A 15,727-nucleotide genomic window follows, 5' to 3' on the forward strand; every position below is an offset into this window, starting at 1 on the left:
GGAACGGAGTTTTCTAGGGTTAGGGTTGGCTGGGAACCCGTCGGGGATGCTGCAGGTGGCTCGGTGCCCAGGCCCTGAGTGTGCACCCCGCTGGGGAGCTGGGACACAGCCCCCCCACACACACCACCACGGACACAGAACAGGGGGCCTGCCGACTTGAGGGCACTAGGACCCGTGAGCCTGGCATGTGGGTGTGGGCAGAGCTCTCAGACTTAGGTGGAGAGGAGTGGTCAGCTAGGCTGCACGAATGGGGGGTGGTCCCTGCGCCCAGATGCCAGCACTCACCTGCCTCCAGCAGGTGTTGGCTGCGGGCTTCCGGCTTCTGAAATGGGAGAGTAAGCCCCACCCTGGGTCCTTAACTGCAACATCACCCTGGTCTGGACATTGTTAACAAGGGTCTCATTCCTCCAGATGTCAGCCACGTGGGGGACAGACAGACACGGGACGTAAACCCATCCCTGCCCGGCTGTGTGCCCTGGGTCCGTTACTGCACCTCTCTGAGCCTCACTGTCCCCAGCTGAGAACAAAGCTTAATCACAGTGCCTTCCGCATTTTGGAAGGCAGGGCTCTGTAACCCAGTGCCAGGCTCATAAGAAACGTTCAGTAAACTGAAGCCAAAAAAGGGGGTGGGGAAGGAGGGGCCCTCTCCTCACCACAGGCCCGAACGGTGGCCCGGAGGGAGGTGGGAGGCAGAAACACTCAAGGCGGCCGGGGCGTCGCGGGGCGAGCCTCAGACTCACAGTTTCCAGCAGCCCGGACCCACGGATGGGTCAGAGCCTCCCGCGGCGCTCTAAAGGCCAGCCACCCGGGGAGGCCAGCGCCGTCCGTCCGTCCGGAGCCAGGAGCCAGGGTCACGGGAGGCCCTGCCAACCAGGAGAGGGGCCAGTGGGCGCTGCCTTTGTCTTGGATGCTTTCCTCATCCTCAGAGGCTGGGAGGGGCAGGCATTTGCGCTCTGGGTGGACAGCTGGTTGCCCCCAACCCGGTATCCCTGGGTCAGGAACACCCCCGCCCCTGAACCCGCCGCAACTGGGAACCCAGGAACAGAGAGGGAGCAGGAAGGAGGAACATGTGTGTTCTCAGGGCTCGGATCTCAGCCGACCTAACTGGGGGGCCCATTGCCTTGCTGAGCCCTTGGCCCAGCCCCTGTCCCCCACCAAGCCTGTTTCCCCATCTGCAAAAATGAGGGCGCCCAGCCGGTGTGGCTCAGTGGTTGAGCCTGTGAACCGGGAGGTCACGGTTCGATTCCAGGTCGGGCCACATGCCCTGGTTGTGGGCTCGGTCCCCAGTGTGGGGTGTGCAGGAGGCAGCCGATCAATGATTCTCTCATCACTGATGTTTCTGAAGTCAATAAAAATATATTTTAAAAATGAGGGGCTTTGACAGAGGCCCTGTAAGATCCCTGCAGGTCTGAGTCCTGGAGATGAGGACAGTGAGCTGGAGACCCAGAGCTGTCGGCAGCTTTGTTTCAGATCCGAGCCACAAGGAGGCTGGGACAGAGGCGACCCGTTTCCTTGTGGCCGTCTCTGTCCTAGCCTCCAGCCCCCCGGGAGCTGGCCGTGGGCTGAGAGAGGCCGCAGCTCTTCCCTGGGGAGGGGGGAGCAGGGGGCCCTGAGCCCCAGCAGCTGCTCACCCTGGTCTGGAAATGGTTAACGAGGGCAGCTTTCCTCCAGATCCCAGCCGCTTATTAAAATGTAGGTTTTACAATAAATTTGGCATTTGGCCACCAACCTCAGATTAAAACCAGACGCTAACCCCCTTCTCAGACCAAATTTTGAGCAGAGAGCTGCTGTCATCCTCCTCAATGCCTCCGACCCCCACCCACCCTGCACCCCCACTCCTCCAGGTGCCCCCACTTTCCGGAGCGTGGATTTGGGGTCTCAGGAGCAGGCAAAGCTGGGCTCACATGACCAGCTGTGACCAGAGGTGACCAGAGGCCTGGGAACTTGAACCCTGGCTCCTGGAGTTCTGAGCGGACAGCAGTCAGCCCTGCAGGCTGGGAGCTTCCAGAGACCCCGGACTTCGGGATGGCCCGTTGTACCTTGGCCTTTGACCTCCCGGCCCTTGTCTGTGCCCGAAAATAGGACACATGCTCCCTGTTCAGTAGCTTCGTCCCTGCCCCCCCCCCACCCTTGGGCCCAATGACCCCACTTTTCAAAGGCTCCTGGGCCTCAGAAGTTTTTGCCTCATCCTTGCCCACCCTCCCCACCCCCCCAACGGGCCTGCCGTGCCCCACGCCGCCTCCTGGCTGCTCTCCCACTGAGGGTTCCCCAAACACCCCACCCAGAGCCGCTTTGGGGCCCCAGCAGCACTGAGCCACCGTCTGGCCCTCAGCCCCTCGTCCCCCACTCCGTCCTCCCCTCCCTGTGTCCCCTCAAGCACTCAGCGGTCTCCTTGTTCTCCATTCTCTGCCAACCCCTGTGTCTCTCTCTGACCTCTCCCCCTTTTTCTGTGTGTGTGTGGTTTTTAAAAAAACATATTTTTATTGATTTCAGAGAGGAAGGGAGAGGGAGAAACATTGATGATGAGAGAGAATCATTGATTGGCTGCCTCCTGCACACCCCCTACTGGGGATCGAGCCCACAACCCGGGCATGTGCCCTTGACCTGGAATCGAGCCATGACCTCCTGGTTCATAGGTCGATGCTCAACCACTGAGCCACACCAGCCGGGCTGTGTGTGTTTTTTATAACAACTTTATTGAACTATAATTCACATACCATACAATTCGCCCACTTAAAGTGTACAACTCGGTGATTTTTAGTATATTCGGTTGTACAGCCATCACCACAACCCATCTTAGCACGTTTTCCCCAAAAGAAACCACACACCCTTTAGTCCACCAGTCATCACCTCGAATCCCTCCCGTGCCCCCCCCAGCCCCGCCCCAGCCCCTGGCAACCGCTAACCGCCTGTTCCTATAGATGCGCCTGTTCTCACTCTCCCTATAAGTGGGATCACACGGAAGGTGGCGTTTTGTGAGAGGCACCGTCTCCTTTCACGGAGCACGCTGTGTCCCAGGTGCTCCCCGTTGCACCGCGATCCGCGTTTCATTCCTTTTCACAGCTGGACAATGTTCCGTTGTATGAGATGCTACACTTCCCATATCCACTCATCAGCTGGCTGTTGGGAGTAACGCTGCTATGCATGTTCGTGTACAGGTTTTGTGTGGACGGATGTTTTCCTTCCTCTCGGGTGTGTACCTAGGAGCGGAATTGCTGGGTCACATGGCGACTCTGTGTGTAACGTTTGAGGAACCGCCAGGCTGTTTTCCAAAGAGACTCCACCACGGCACACCCCACCAGCGGCGCAGGAGGTCCGACTTCTCACATTCTTGCCGACCTTGGTCGTTCCCTGACTCTTGATTCCGGCCGTCCTGGTGGCTGTGACGGGGTACCTCATGGGGTTTTGATTTGCGTCTCCCTGGGCACCCTCTCACGTGCTTGCTGGTCATTCGGATCCTGTCTTTGGAGAAATGTCTCTTTAGATCCTTTGCTCATGTTCAAGTTGCATTATTTGACTTTTCATGGGGGAGTTCTAGGAGTTCTCTGCTTTCTGTATGCACGTACCCTGTCCAACATGTGATCTGTAAATATTTTTACCTTCCTGTGGGTTATCTTTTCACGTTCTTGGCAGTGTTCATAAAAGTGCCTGGTTTCAGGGGTGTCTGAGTTACCCTTTCTCTTGAGTTGCTTGGGCTTGGGGTGTCACGTCTAAACCGTTGTCTGGCCCTTCTGAGGGGAAGGTGGAGACTCCACCTCTTTTTCTGGCACGAGGCCTGCCTTCATGTATCTAGTCATTCATGCTGAAGGATTTCTGAAACCAAACTTCTGGTTCAGGCCTGGGGATGCAGCCATAACAAGGCCAACCCAGTGCCCGCCTCCCTAGAGTTTAGGCTCGGCTGGAAGAGACCGGCACGAAGCAGAAAACCGAAACAGAGGAGCGACTGAATCACAGACACGCAGGACGGGCTCGGGGCCCAGGAGCCTATGACAAGGAGACCCGCCCTGGTCTGAGATCTGGAAAGACCTCTCAGGGCAGAACATTCAGGCTCAGACTAAAGGCTGGGTAAGCATTCACCAGGCAAAAGGGGTTCAGAGTGCCAGGCAGCGGGGACGGCATGTGCAAAGGCCCTGAGGCAGGTAGGAGCACGTGCTGTCTAGCAGGGCAGATCCCCTTGGCCCACTGGCCCCTGCGCTGGGGGGTGAGGTGGCCCCATGGAAGCACAGGCTGTATGCCATGTCCTTTGGACGGCAGAGGCTCCAGACCCCAAAGAGATCCAGATGCATTGCCGCTGCCTCCAGGGCCCTGCGAGGTTCCAGGGGCCACACGGGAGCCTCCCCAGCCTCCTCCGGACTCGGGGTCCACTCAAGCCTGCAGGGACCTTCCAGCAGCCACACTGGCCTCAGGGCTGGGAGGGGTGGGGGCGGCAGTCCCAGGCCGGGGTGGCTCACAGCGGCCTGTGAGGCCACGGAGCATGGATGGGGCCCCTGGAACCCCGCTGACTCCTCAGGCCCCCGTGCATCGTCCCTCCTCACCTTCCTTCCCGAGGCGTTTGCTCCTTCTCCAGACTGGTAGCTATAAAAGCGCGTCGGCACCTTGGGTTTTGTTCGAAATTAATGAGGTGACACATCCTTGGAAGGAGGAGGGGACAGTGGCTGCAGTGGCTGACTCTCCCCACACCCCTTCCTCCTGCCCCGTGGTCACGATCTCACGGATGGCACTGGCTGCCTTTATGGCCCTGTCAGGAGGACCTGGGCCCCGGAGACAGCCCAGGACACAGGGCAGGCCTGTAGTCTCTCCACACCCCGCCAGTGCCTCCTTGTTTGTTCATTCATTTGTTCGTTCATTCACTCAACGCTCGGAAAATATTGGTGAAGAGTTGACCTTGGGCCAGGCTCTGTGATGGGTCCCAGAGAGAAAAAGAACAGTAAGTTCCAGGTCCTGCCTGACAAAGGACCCCACACTTACCCGACAACACAGCGTGTGTGTGTGTGTGTGTGTGTGTGTGTGTGTGTGTGTAATCCGAGAAGGCTTCCCGGAGGAAGCGATGTATCAGCTGAGACCTGAAGGTAAGCTGGGGAGGGAGAGAATTTGCAAGCCCCAGAGAGGTTTGAGCACTGATTTCAGAGAGGGCGTGGACCCTGACAGCAGCCCTGAGATGGCCCGAAGCCCGCACCCAGGGTGACCTGGGTGGCGCCCTCCAGTGGGTAGAGCCAGAAAAGCCCTCAAGAGAAGGGCTCTGATCACCAACGATTTTTCCAGGGCAGGGCTGCAGCCAGGGTACCTCCTCCCTCCTCACCCCTGGCAGGTGGCTACCAGGCGGGTGGCGAGGAAGGAGAGGACCTAGGGTTTGCTGGCAAAGGCTCTCCGTCACTGTGTGAGGCTGGGTAGGTCCTGGCCCCTCTCTGAGCCTCCCTCCGGCCTCTGTAAGGCGGAGATGGCGCTGCCTGCTCCTCTGAGGTTGTGGGGCCTCCTGGGAGGTGAGGCTGGGAAGTCTGCCTGTACGAGCTCAGCAGAGGCACGGAGCCAGCCCTCCTCTGCGCCTGGTCCCTGGTCCCCGAGTGTCTGGGCCTGAGGTCAGCTTGGCCAGAGATGAAACCAGCTCTTGAGCCCCTTGCGTGGGATTCTGGCGGGGTGGCCCGGCCTCCTGGGAAGCCCGGAGCCCAGGCTCCATGCTCTAGAGGCCTCTAGGGACCGTGTTTCTTCTCCTCCCTCCTCCTTCCTTTCTTTCAAAATGCTGACCCGACTCCGTTGCAGGCCTGCCCCTGGTCCTGCCCTCGTAGGTCTCAGGGTGGGCAGCCCTCACACCTCCCCCTCCTGGGAGCCCCCCTGGCCTGCATGCCTGGGAACGCCGGCGCATACCCCAGCTCCAGAAACGCTCTGTGGCCGTCAGCAGCTCTTCTCTTGGTTCCCTACACTCCAAGACCCCACAGAGGCGCCCGGAGGTTCATGCACGAGGACCAGGTGGGGTGGGCTTAGGGCCGGCTGCCCGTGCCACAGTCGGTAAGACCTGGGAGCTGTGCTGCTCTGCGGACTCACATCCCAGCTCGGCCTTTCCTGGCCATGTGGCTTCGCCTCCATGCCTCAGTTTCCCACTCTGTGAAATGGGCTGAGTCCCCCATGAGGGTCAAATGTTACTGTCTTCTTCTGAGATTCCTGAGGATGGGCGGGGTTAAAGGGTCCTCTCACCGCCTCTCGGCCTAACCCGGGCCCTCCTTCACCCCCAGCCACTGTGAGGGGAGGTAGGGGGCCCCCCTCACGTCTCCCCGAGTAGCGCTTGGGTCCTTAGAGATGCTCGGGCAGCGGTTAAGGATGCGGTTTGCAGAATTCCTTTCTGAGCCCTGCTCCCCGGGGCCCTTCAGAGGAGCCCAAACCTCTCCCAGGAGCCCTGGGGAGTGGGGGGAGGGGGGCGAAGCCCTTGCTGGCTCCCTGGCCCCCCTCCGCTTCCTTCCTCAGACCTTCCTGCCTGCACGTTCCGCAGCTCCGAAGCCCCTGCGCCCCCCGCTTCCCCCCGCCGGTGTTAATGTGTTAAATCCACATCAAGGTCTGGGGGACCCGCTGTTTATTTTTGTGAGCGTGTTGGCAGAGATCGCACTGGGGGGAGGGGAGGCGGCCGATTTGGTCAGAATAAATGCTAATTAATAAAAGTTATTTATTTGGGTTGGAGCTCGCCCTGGCCCCGGGGTCAGGCGCAAACTGACTATTTGAAGCAAAAGCAAATAGAGAGGGTCCCTCGGCAGCTTGAGAAAGGCCGCGCGGAGAGGCGGGTTTATTTGTCTTGGGAAGAATTTGCCGTTAATTCCCTCCAGACTATTTAGGCCCTTAAATTACACGGAATAAGAAAAACCAGGGTGCGGGGGAGAGGAGCCAGGAACACTTGATCATCTGGCCGAGAGCAGAGATTTTAAATGTCTTTGGCCCGCAGTCAGCCAAATAACTGGTATGTGTGAAATAATGTGATGGCAGAGCGCTGCGCCCAGTCACTTTTTTCCATTGTAATACAATCGGCCGGAGCCATCAGGGCTTTAAGGGAGAGAGCGCGGCAGCCTCCCCAGCCCCGGACGTTTCTCTCCGCCCGATCCTGCCGCTCACGCCAGCATCTGGACACGGTTTCGGGCTTCGTTTTTAATCCCAGAGAAAAGCAGAACTTTTATTGAGCGCAAGGGAACTTTGGGCACAGCCCGGCTTGGCCGGAGCAGGCCTGGGTGCTTGCTAGCCCGAGGCTCAGAGAGTATTTGTTTATTTTCCAAATGCTCTGAGCCCACCACCCTGCATTTTTCAGGAGCTGATTGCTGGGAAGCAGAGGCTGCCCGGGAGCCCTGGCTGAGTCCGGAGCTCTGGGTTCGAGTCCTGGGTCGCCTCCGAGACGCTGCTGGACCGTCCTCAGCCTGGCCTGCCTCTCCTCCGCCCGCCGCGGGGACTCACACCCCCTTTCCACGTGGGCTCGGGCGACGCAGGGGGACCTTGCCTCCACGCCCCACGCGGCTGGCACACGAACGTGTGGTGCAAAGGGCAGCGAGCATGTCCTGGGCGCTTGCTATGCTCTGGACACTGAGTTAAACTCAGCTCCTGGCGGGGACCGGGTGTGACCTCGGGCTCCTGCGGTGAGGTCTTCCTTTAGAACGAAGGGCCCCGCCCTGGCCGGCAGCTCAGCTGGTCAGAGCATCGTCGGGATACACCCACATGGCAGGTTCAATCCCCGGTCAGAAACCAGCCAATGAAGGCATAAGCAGAACAACAAAACCCATGTTCCTCTCTCTCTTTCTCTCCCCACCCCTTCCACTCTCTCTAAAATCAATCAATCACAATTTTAAAAAGCAAAATCATGTTATTTTTTTTTTAAAAAAAAGTGCCCGGTGCGCCCTTCCCGTGGCTGGGATGGGGACTCGGGTGCTTGCGCACCAGCCAGATGCGTGAAGCTGGAGACCCCTCCCCGGCCCACAGGCCACCTTCCTTAGGAGCGAGGCGGATGAGGGGAGCCCCCATGGACAGGGCTGAGCCTCCCAGCGGACAATTATTCCTACCCCAGCCGCATGGCCTTCGGCACGCCCTCAGCCTCAGTCTCCCCGCATGTGAAATGGGTGGTTGGGGGGATTCAGTGGGTGGATCCTGCCCAAACCAATTGTTCTGGGGCGCATCCCATCCGAGCCGCCTGGGGGGGTGGGGGGTGGTCCACCGCCGGGGAGGCCAGCTGGCCCTGTGGGCGCGTCTGGGGCGGGAGGGGGGCAGCACATGCTTTGGGGTGAGAGTTTCCGCTCCACGTCACCGCACAGTTTGGTGAAAGAGGGGGGCTGCTTCTTCCGGCGCCCACTTGGCGGGGCGGGCGCGACAAAATGGTTTTCATTTACACACCCTCGTCTTGAATTGCTCTGAAACTTCCCGAAAAAAGTCTCCTTTTTTGGCTGAAATGCCGCCTGCGTTGGGCGTGTGCCCAAGCCTGAAGGGGGGCGGAGGTGGACTCGGCAACGGCTGGTGTTCCAGAAGCGTCCGCCCTGCGTGACCTATGGATCATCACCCAGTTTTCAGCACATGGGCCCTTGTTGTTTCGGTTTCAGGTTTCTTCCCGCTGGAGGGGCGGGGGCGGGGCGGGGCGTTCCGTCCGTCCATCCATCCATCCATCCGTCCGTCCGTCCGTCCGTCCGTCCATCCATCCATCCATCCATCCATCCATCCATCCATCCGTCCGTCCGTCCATCCATCCATCCATCCATCTGTCCATCCGTCCATCCATCCATCCGTCCGCGCCTTTTCTTGGAGGACAGGGGTGAGGAGTGAAGCCTGAGCCAGTCCGGGAGGGGAGGCGCTCGCCGGCCCCTCCGTGCGGCCCCCACGCCGGCCCCTCCCCCGCGTGCCCCGCGTGCCCCGCGTGTCCGCCAGCAGGCGCTTCCCACGAGAAAAGCTCTGACCCGAACTCCTGCCCCTGCGTCCTCGCCGCTTCGCGCTCAGCCCTGCGGACAGTGACGGCCGCCGCCACGTGGGGCCCGTGTCCCGGTGCGGACGGGGCTGTAGGGGCGCCCCAGCCCGAGCCCGGTCCCCCCGGCCTGACCGTCACAACCCCTCCGGACGCTGCCAGGTGTCCCCGGAGGCAGGACCGCCCGCGGCTGAGAACCACCCGCCCAGACCCTGCTGTGGGCCGGTTCTGCCTGGCACCCCCAGACGCCCCCCCACAGGCACTGCAGCCTCATGGAACAGTCAGCCTCAGCTTGAACCCCGGAGCTTGTTTGGAAACAGGGAGCGAGTGGTGTCCATTGCAGGGCCTGGAATGTTCTAGACCAGTGGTTCTCAACCTTCCGAATGCCGGACCCTTTAACACTGTTCCTCATGTTGTGGTGACCCCCAATTTCATGGTTACAAATGGAACATCATTAAAGCATAGTGATTAATCACAGAAACAATATGTAATTATATATGCGTTTTCCGATGGTCTTAGGCGACCCCTGTGGAAGGGCCGTCCGACCCCAAAGGGGTCGCGACCCACAGGTTGAGAACCGCTGCTCTAGGTGCTCAGCTGAACACAGGTTTGTAATCTTGTAAAGTGCAGGGAGTGGAGCGGGGAGAGGGAAGGATTTGGTTTTACTTTGTTCCCTCCTGTGTTGTTTGATTCGGGTTACTGTGACAGGTGGCGACATGACTTTGTTATTGAAATATGTATATTCTTTAGTCCTCACCAAAGGGTATTTCTCCACCGGTTTTTAGAGAGAGTGGAAGGGAGGGGGAGAGACAGAGAGAGAGAAACATCGATATAAGAGAGACACAGCGATTAGTTGCCTCCAGCACATGCTCTGACCAAGGCCCGGGATCGAGCCTGCAACTGAGGTACATGCCCTTGACCAGAATCAAACCCGGGACCTTTCAGCCCGCAGGCCGATGCTCTATCCACTGAGCTCAAACTGGCCGGGGCTAAAATACACACGCTTAATGGGAAAGTCAGATACACAAGGAAGTGCTGAACTGGGCGTGTAGGTTCTAAGTGCGGGGGGAGCTCGATGGAGGGGGGGGGCGTTTTCCATGTGGACTCAGGTGGTCAGGGAGGGCTCCCTGGAGGAGTGGGCAGTGAGCTGGGCCCTGGGGGAGGAAGGGCCAGCATTTCTCCCCTGGATAAGAGGTAAGTGTGGGAGCAGTCGCCGAGCATCCTCCTTCCTTCCCTCTGTCGGGTGGGGTGATGGGGATAAGGCACCTGGATACAGGATCCCTCTGAGCACCAATGACCTGTGACGCTGAAGAGCCTGCGTGCAGCGCACCCTGAGACCTGGGACGCTTGCTGCTCTTATTACGTGTTATTATAATTAAACAACAATCCGCGGAGGGCTCGCCACGCCTGGAGCCTGGCCGGGGCTGAGGACACGCACGTGTCTCCTGGACCCGCCCTGCCAGGCCAGTCGTCCCTCATGGCAGCAGGTGCCTGTCCCCTGACTCCACGGGATGGGGGTTGCCTTTTTTCACCACGACACCCCTGGGCCCTAGCCCTGAGCCTGCACATAGTAGGCGCCTAGTGAATATGTGTTGAATGGACGAATGGACGCATGAACGAAGGAGTGAAGTAAAGGCAGGTGGCCCTGCTCTTGGGCCTGGACCATCCGTCCCTAGAGGGAGACCCAAGTAAAGAGCTCAGTGCAGCCCTAGCTGGTTTGCCGCAGTGGATAGAGCATCTCGGTTTCTATCTCACTCCTTCCCCCTTCCTCTCTGAAGCAAATATATATATATATATATACACACACACACACATACATATACATATACATATACATATATATATTATACATATATTATTTCAGAGAGGAAAGGAGAGGAGAGAGAGAGATAGAAATATCAATGATGAGAGAGAATCATTGATTGGCTGCCTCCTGCATGTCCCCTACTGGGGATCAAGCCTACAACCCGGGCATGTGCCCTTGACCGGAATCGAACGAGGGAACCCTTCAGTCCGCAGGCTGGTGCTCTACCCACTGAGCCAAACCAGCTAGGGAGTGTAAAAATATATTTAAAAAACAAAAGCAAAAAAAGCCTGGCTGGCATGGCTCAGTGGTTGAGCATGGACCTATGGACCTATGAACCAGGAGGTCATGGTTCGATTCCCGATCAGGGCACATGCGGGGTTGTGTGTTTGATCCCCAGTGTAGGGCGTGCAGGAGGCAGCCGATCAATGATTCTCTCTCATCATGGATGCTACAATCTCTCTCTCCCTCTCCCTTCCTCTCTGACATCAATAACAATATTTATTTTAAAAAACAAAAAAAACAAAAAAAACTCAATGCAAACTGCTGAGCAGGTGCCGAGTGATTATCCAAGCTTCATGGTGCAGGGGCGGCCTGGCCGGTCTGAGGTCCTCTGCCCTGCTGCCCTGCTGCCCTGCTGCCCTGCTGCCCTGCTGACCTGCTGGCCCTGTCCCCCCCGCAGGCGAGTGTCCCAGCCCCAGGCGCGCCGGCGCCCCCAAGCGGAAGAAGCAGCAGCGCCGCAACCGCACCACGTTCAACAGCAGCCAGCTGCAGGCGCTGGAGCGCGTGTTTGAGCGCACGCACTACCCCGACGCCTTCGTGCGCGAGGAGCTGGCCAGGCGCGTCAACCTCAGCGAGGCGCGCGTCCAGGTGAGTGCCGCCATCCGGGGCCACCCGGGGGCCGCCCAGCCCAGCCCCCACCCACTCAGGGGTAGGGAGCTGCCGAGGTGAGATGTTTAAGAGCAGAAACATCTGAGGCCAGGAGGGCTGAGGTTCAAATCCGAGCCCTGCCACTCACTAGCTGTGTGACCTAGAGCAAGTTGCTCAACCTCTCTGTGCCTTAGGTGCCTCCCTGTAAAACGAGGATCGTGTGGGTGTATTTTATAGGGTTCTCCTGAGAATGAAAGGGGTTACTACATTTTAAAATACTTTTTAAAAAGAAGTTACTATATTTGTAAAGTGCTTCGAGCAGTGCCTGCCACAAAGGGGTTTGATAAAGTTGTTTTAATGTGTTAAGCTGAGCTCGGAGCTGAGCGCTCAGCCTGCAGCTCTCATAACTTCACAACAGCCACGTGCTCATTTATTCATCCTTCATTCATTCGCCTGCCCATTCTCCAACACACACTCATCCAGCAGCAGGGATCACCCCGCACCCCCACTTTACAGATGAGAAAGCTGAGGCTCAGAGAGGGGAAGCTGCCAGTCCAAGGCTGGTAGCAGAGCAGGCCCACGCTGGGTCCAAAAGGACCTGGTCCCCTTCACAGCCGCCGCACCCTGCTCCCCTCTCTCTCCTACCCCCAGGTCTGGTTTCAGAACCGCCGGGCCAAGTTCCGCCGGAATGAGCGGGCCATGCTCGCCAACCGCTCCGCCTCGCTGCTCAAGTCCTACAGCCAGGAGGCCGCCATCGAGCAGCCCGTGGCTCCCCGGCCCACCGCCCTGAACCCAGACTATCTCTCCTGGACAGCCTCCTCCCCCTACAGGTGAGGGCCAGCCCCCTTCGGGCCAGGAGGGGCGTGGCCAGGGGTCCCCAGGGTGTGTTAGGGCCCAGGCTCCTTCCAGCATCCCCTGGCACCGGGACCCACCAAGTGGTTGGTGGGCAAGTGTGTGACGTGTGCTCTCGAGTGTGCACGTGTGGGTGTTGTCGGAGTACGCGTGTGTTGCATGAGTGTGAGCATGTATGCACATGAGTGTGTGCGTTTCCACATCAGTGTGTGTGCATGGCTGGGAGTGCACAGGAGTGTGCATGTGCATGCATGTGCACACGGATGTGCGGAAGGGAGAGACGACGAGGCCTGTCTGGAGGGGAAGGAAGAACCCGCGTCGCTCTCAGGCAGCTGGAACCCCATGGGATTTCGAGGCACGAGAGCCCCACACCCTGTGCCCACCCTCCCGGCCAGAAACGGAGGCTGGAGGGCTGGGACAATGGCCTCCCTGTCCTGAGGGCCTGGCTGGGGTCCAGGGCCAAGTTCTGGGGCAGTTCTCCCCTGGTCACAGCTAGAAAAAGGCTCTGAGGTGGCAGAGTGAGACGGAAGAGGGAGGGGGGCTGGGGAGCTGGGTTTGTTCCCCACAACTCAGGGGGCGCCATCCGCCCCTTAGTCTGTGAGCAGCTCTGCCAGAGCCTTGGTCTTGTTGAAGGTGAGACCCAGCAGGTCAGCTTGTGGCATCGCAGTCCTAGTGGTGCGTAGTGAGGTGCTAGCGATGCCGGGCCTGTCTCCTGGCTGCCTCCCTGCCCGTCCTTACTCACTGAGAGGCCTCCTAAACCCAGGCGCGTGCTCACTCACCCCCGTCCTCTGTGCACAGGCCCTGTGCACACACCCGGCCCCATGCATGCACCAGGCCCCGCGCACACACCCGGCCCCATGCACACACCCGGCCCCGTGCACACACCCGGCCCCGTGCACACACCCGGCCCCGTGCACGCACCCGGCCCCGTGCACGCACCAGGTCCCGTGCACACACCCGGCCCCGTGCACGCACCCGGCCCCGTGCACGCACCCGGCCCCGTGCACGCACCAGGTCCCGTGCACGCACCCGGCCCCGTGCACGCACCCGGCCCCGTGCACGTGCCAGGATGGACGGGACCCAGGCTTTGCTCTCAGGAAGCCCCTGGTCCAGTGAGAAATTCCCACAAATCCCCACTGTGGCTCCGTGCCCCAGGGCTGGCCGTGGGCGCTTCTGCCGCCCGTCACCCCACCCCTAGGGGAGGGCTTCCCAGGAGAGCAAGGAGGGGAGGCAGGAGGGCCAGGGCTGGGGCCAGGGCTGACAGTCACACCACATCAGTCCTGTGTCTTCTGTCGCCCCCAGCACAGTGCCGCCCTACAGCCCCGGAGGCTCGAGCCCCGCCGCCCCGGGCGTCAACATGGCCAACAGCATCGCCAGCCTCCGCCTCAAGGCCAAGGAGTTCAGCCTGCACCACAGCCAGGTGCCCACCGTGAACTGAGCCCTGCCCCCCGGGCCGCTGCCTCCTGGTCGGCAGCCGAGGAGCGGGCAGGTGCAGGACAGTGACCTCCTCCTGTCCGTCCCGTCCCCGGCCCGGCCCGGCCGGCGGGCTCTCCTGGCCCTTCCCTCCAGCCCGGACCCCGGCCCGCGAGGCTGCTGAGACGCCGGAGCCCCGCGCAGCCCCTTGTCCACGGCCGCCGGAGACTTCGGCCGCGACCCTGGCAGGGGTTGGGCCGGAAGGTGAACAGGAGCTCACCAAGGACCTCACTTACTTTGTGTATTAAAACCAAATAGCTTTTGTCTTTAAGAAATAAAAAAAATTGTTTAAGCCCCAAAGGGTTGCGGGGGGGGGGGGGGGGGGCAGATACGGGCAGCAAACAAAGGGGGCCAGCCCGCGGGGCCCTGCCCCGTCTGCCGCTCCTGGAAGAAGTCTCCTTCGCCGGCAGAGCCCAGGGGTGGGGAGTGGGACAGCAGGGCGAGACCCGCCCCGCACCCCACGGACACCCCGGGGTTTGTGCAGCTGTGAGCAAGACCCCTCCCCTCTCTGGTCAGGGAGCGGCCCCTCTGCCCTAGGGCTGGGGGCGGGGTGGATGAGACAGATGCTGACATGGACGTCCTTGCTCTCGGGCAGACTAAAAGTGTGGGACCCCAAGCATTTGACTGGGGAGGGGCCTGGACAAATGGTGGGGTGCAGCGTGGAGGTCCCAGGGCCCACAGGACAGAGGAGGGGTCCTGACAGCCAAGGCCACCAGAAGGCCTTCTCCCCAGGCCCCGAACCCACCCTTTTGCAGATGGTAACTGGGGTGACAGAGGACACACGTGCCACCAGCAATGACACCATGAAGAGGAGCCGCAGAGAGCTGCGGGGTGAGGGGGGTGTCTGAAGCGGCCCCTCCCCTGGCCCGACGCCTCCCCTTCGGAGGGGCGCACCCGGCAGGGAAGGTCAAGGTCGGTTCCGTAACCTCGCCGGCCCCAGGAAGGACAGCACGGCCTGACCCCACAGGGTGCAGAGTGGTCAGCCCCGCTGGGCGAGTGGCCCTCACAGTGACATTGTGGTCACGCCCCGAGGGGTTGATATCCTGTCTGCCAGCCGTACTGTCTCAGAGTGTCCCCCAAGGGCATCATTCCCACCCACAGGCTGCATCTAGGTGACCTCAGACAGGTCAGAGCCGCACGACGCTCCTGCGTGAGGGATGGTCCCCATTCCTGCTCTAGAAGGAATGGTGACGATAGCCGTGAGCAAGGTGGGGACCCCTCTCCCTCCTCCCCGAATTCACCCCTGAAGCTTCCTTGTAGTCCCCCATGAATCCGCCATGAAAACAGTCCTGGTGGCGGAGCTCGGCCCCTTGCGCTGTGCGGACACGTGGGGTCCTCGCTGCGTGACGTCCTGTGGCTGGGTGGTTGGGACTCTGGTGGGCAGGGAGCGTGGGGCACCCGTGGGGCCAGGGGGCTGGGGGAGACCTGGGCCTGGCCGGCCGGCGGCTGCCATCAGAGCTGTGCTTTCTCGCTCAGTTTGGCCTCTGCCTCAGGTAAGTGCTCTCTGGGCCTTCATTTGCCGTTTATCACGGAGCAAACGTTATGAAACCCCTGCTGTGTGCAGGCCCTGCCCCAGGGCCCCGAGGAGAGAGCGGAGATCTGACAGAGGGTCCCTGGCTGCAGGGGCCACACCTAGCACAGGGGGCCCCGAACTTCTCGCCGCGGTTCTCAACCTGTGGGTCGTGAACAATGAAAATACATCCTGCGTATCAGGTATTTACATGACGATTCATAACAGAAGCAAAATTACAGTCATGAAGTAGCAATGAAAATAATTTTATGGTTGGGGGTCGCCACAACATGAGGAGCTGTATTAA

General features: G+C 60.1%; 1 protein-coding gene across 1 annotated transcript in view; it reads left to right on the forward strand.

The window, feature by feature from the left end:
• PRRX2 (paired related homeobox 2) overlaps nt 1-13,892 on the forward strand; it is a gene marked incomplete at its 5' end in the record, with an annotated part of 37,213 nt that extends 23,321 nt beyond the window's left edge. Inside the window, 3 exons of the mRNA XM_081103750.1 lie at nt 11,398-11,585; nt 12,237-12,415; nt 13,740-13,892. Of these exons, the coding sequence (XP_080959876.1) occupies nt 11,398-11,585; nt 12,237-12,415; nt 13,740-13,875 (503 nt within the window). The 3' untranslated portion in view covers nt 13,876-13,892. The remainder of the gene's footprint in view (nt 1-11,397; nt 11,586-12,236; nt 12,416-13,739) is intronic.
• Nucleotides 13,893-15,727: the final 1,835 nt, after the last annotated feature.

Source organism: Myotis nattereri (genome assembly GCF_964212035.1).
Source record: "Myotis nattereri genome assembly, chromosome: 12".
NCBI lineage: Eukaryota > Metazoa > Chordata > Mammalia > Chiroptera > Vespertilionidae > Myotis > Myotis nattereri.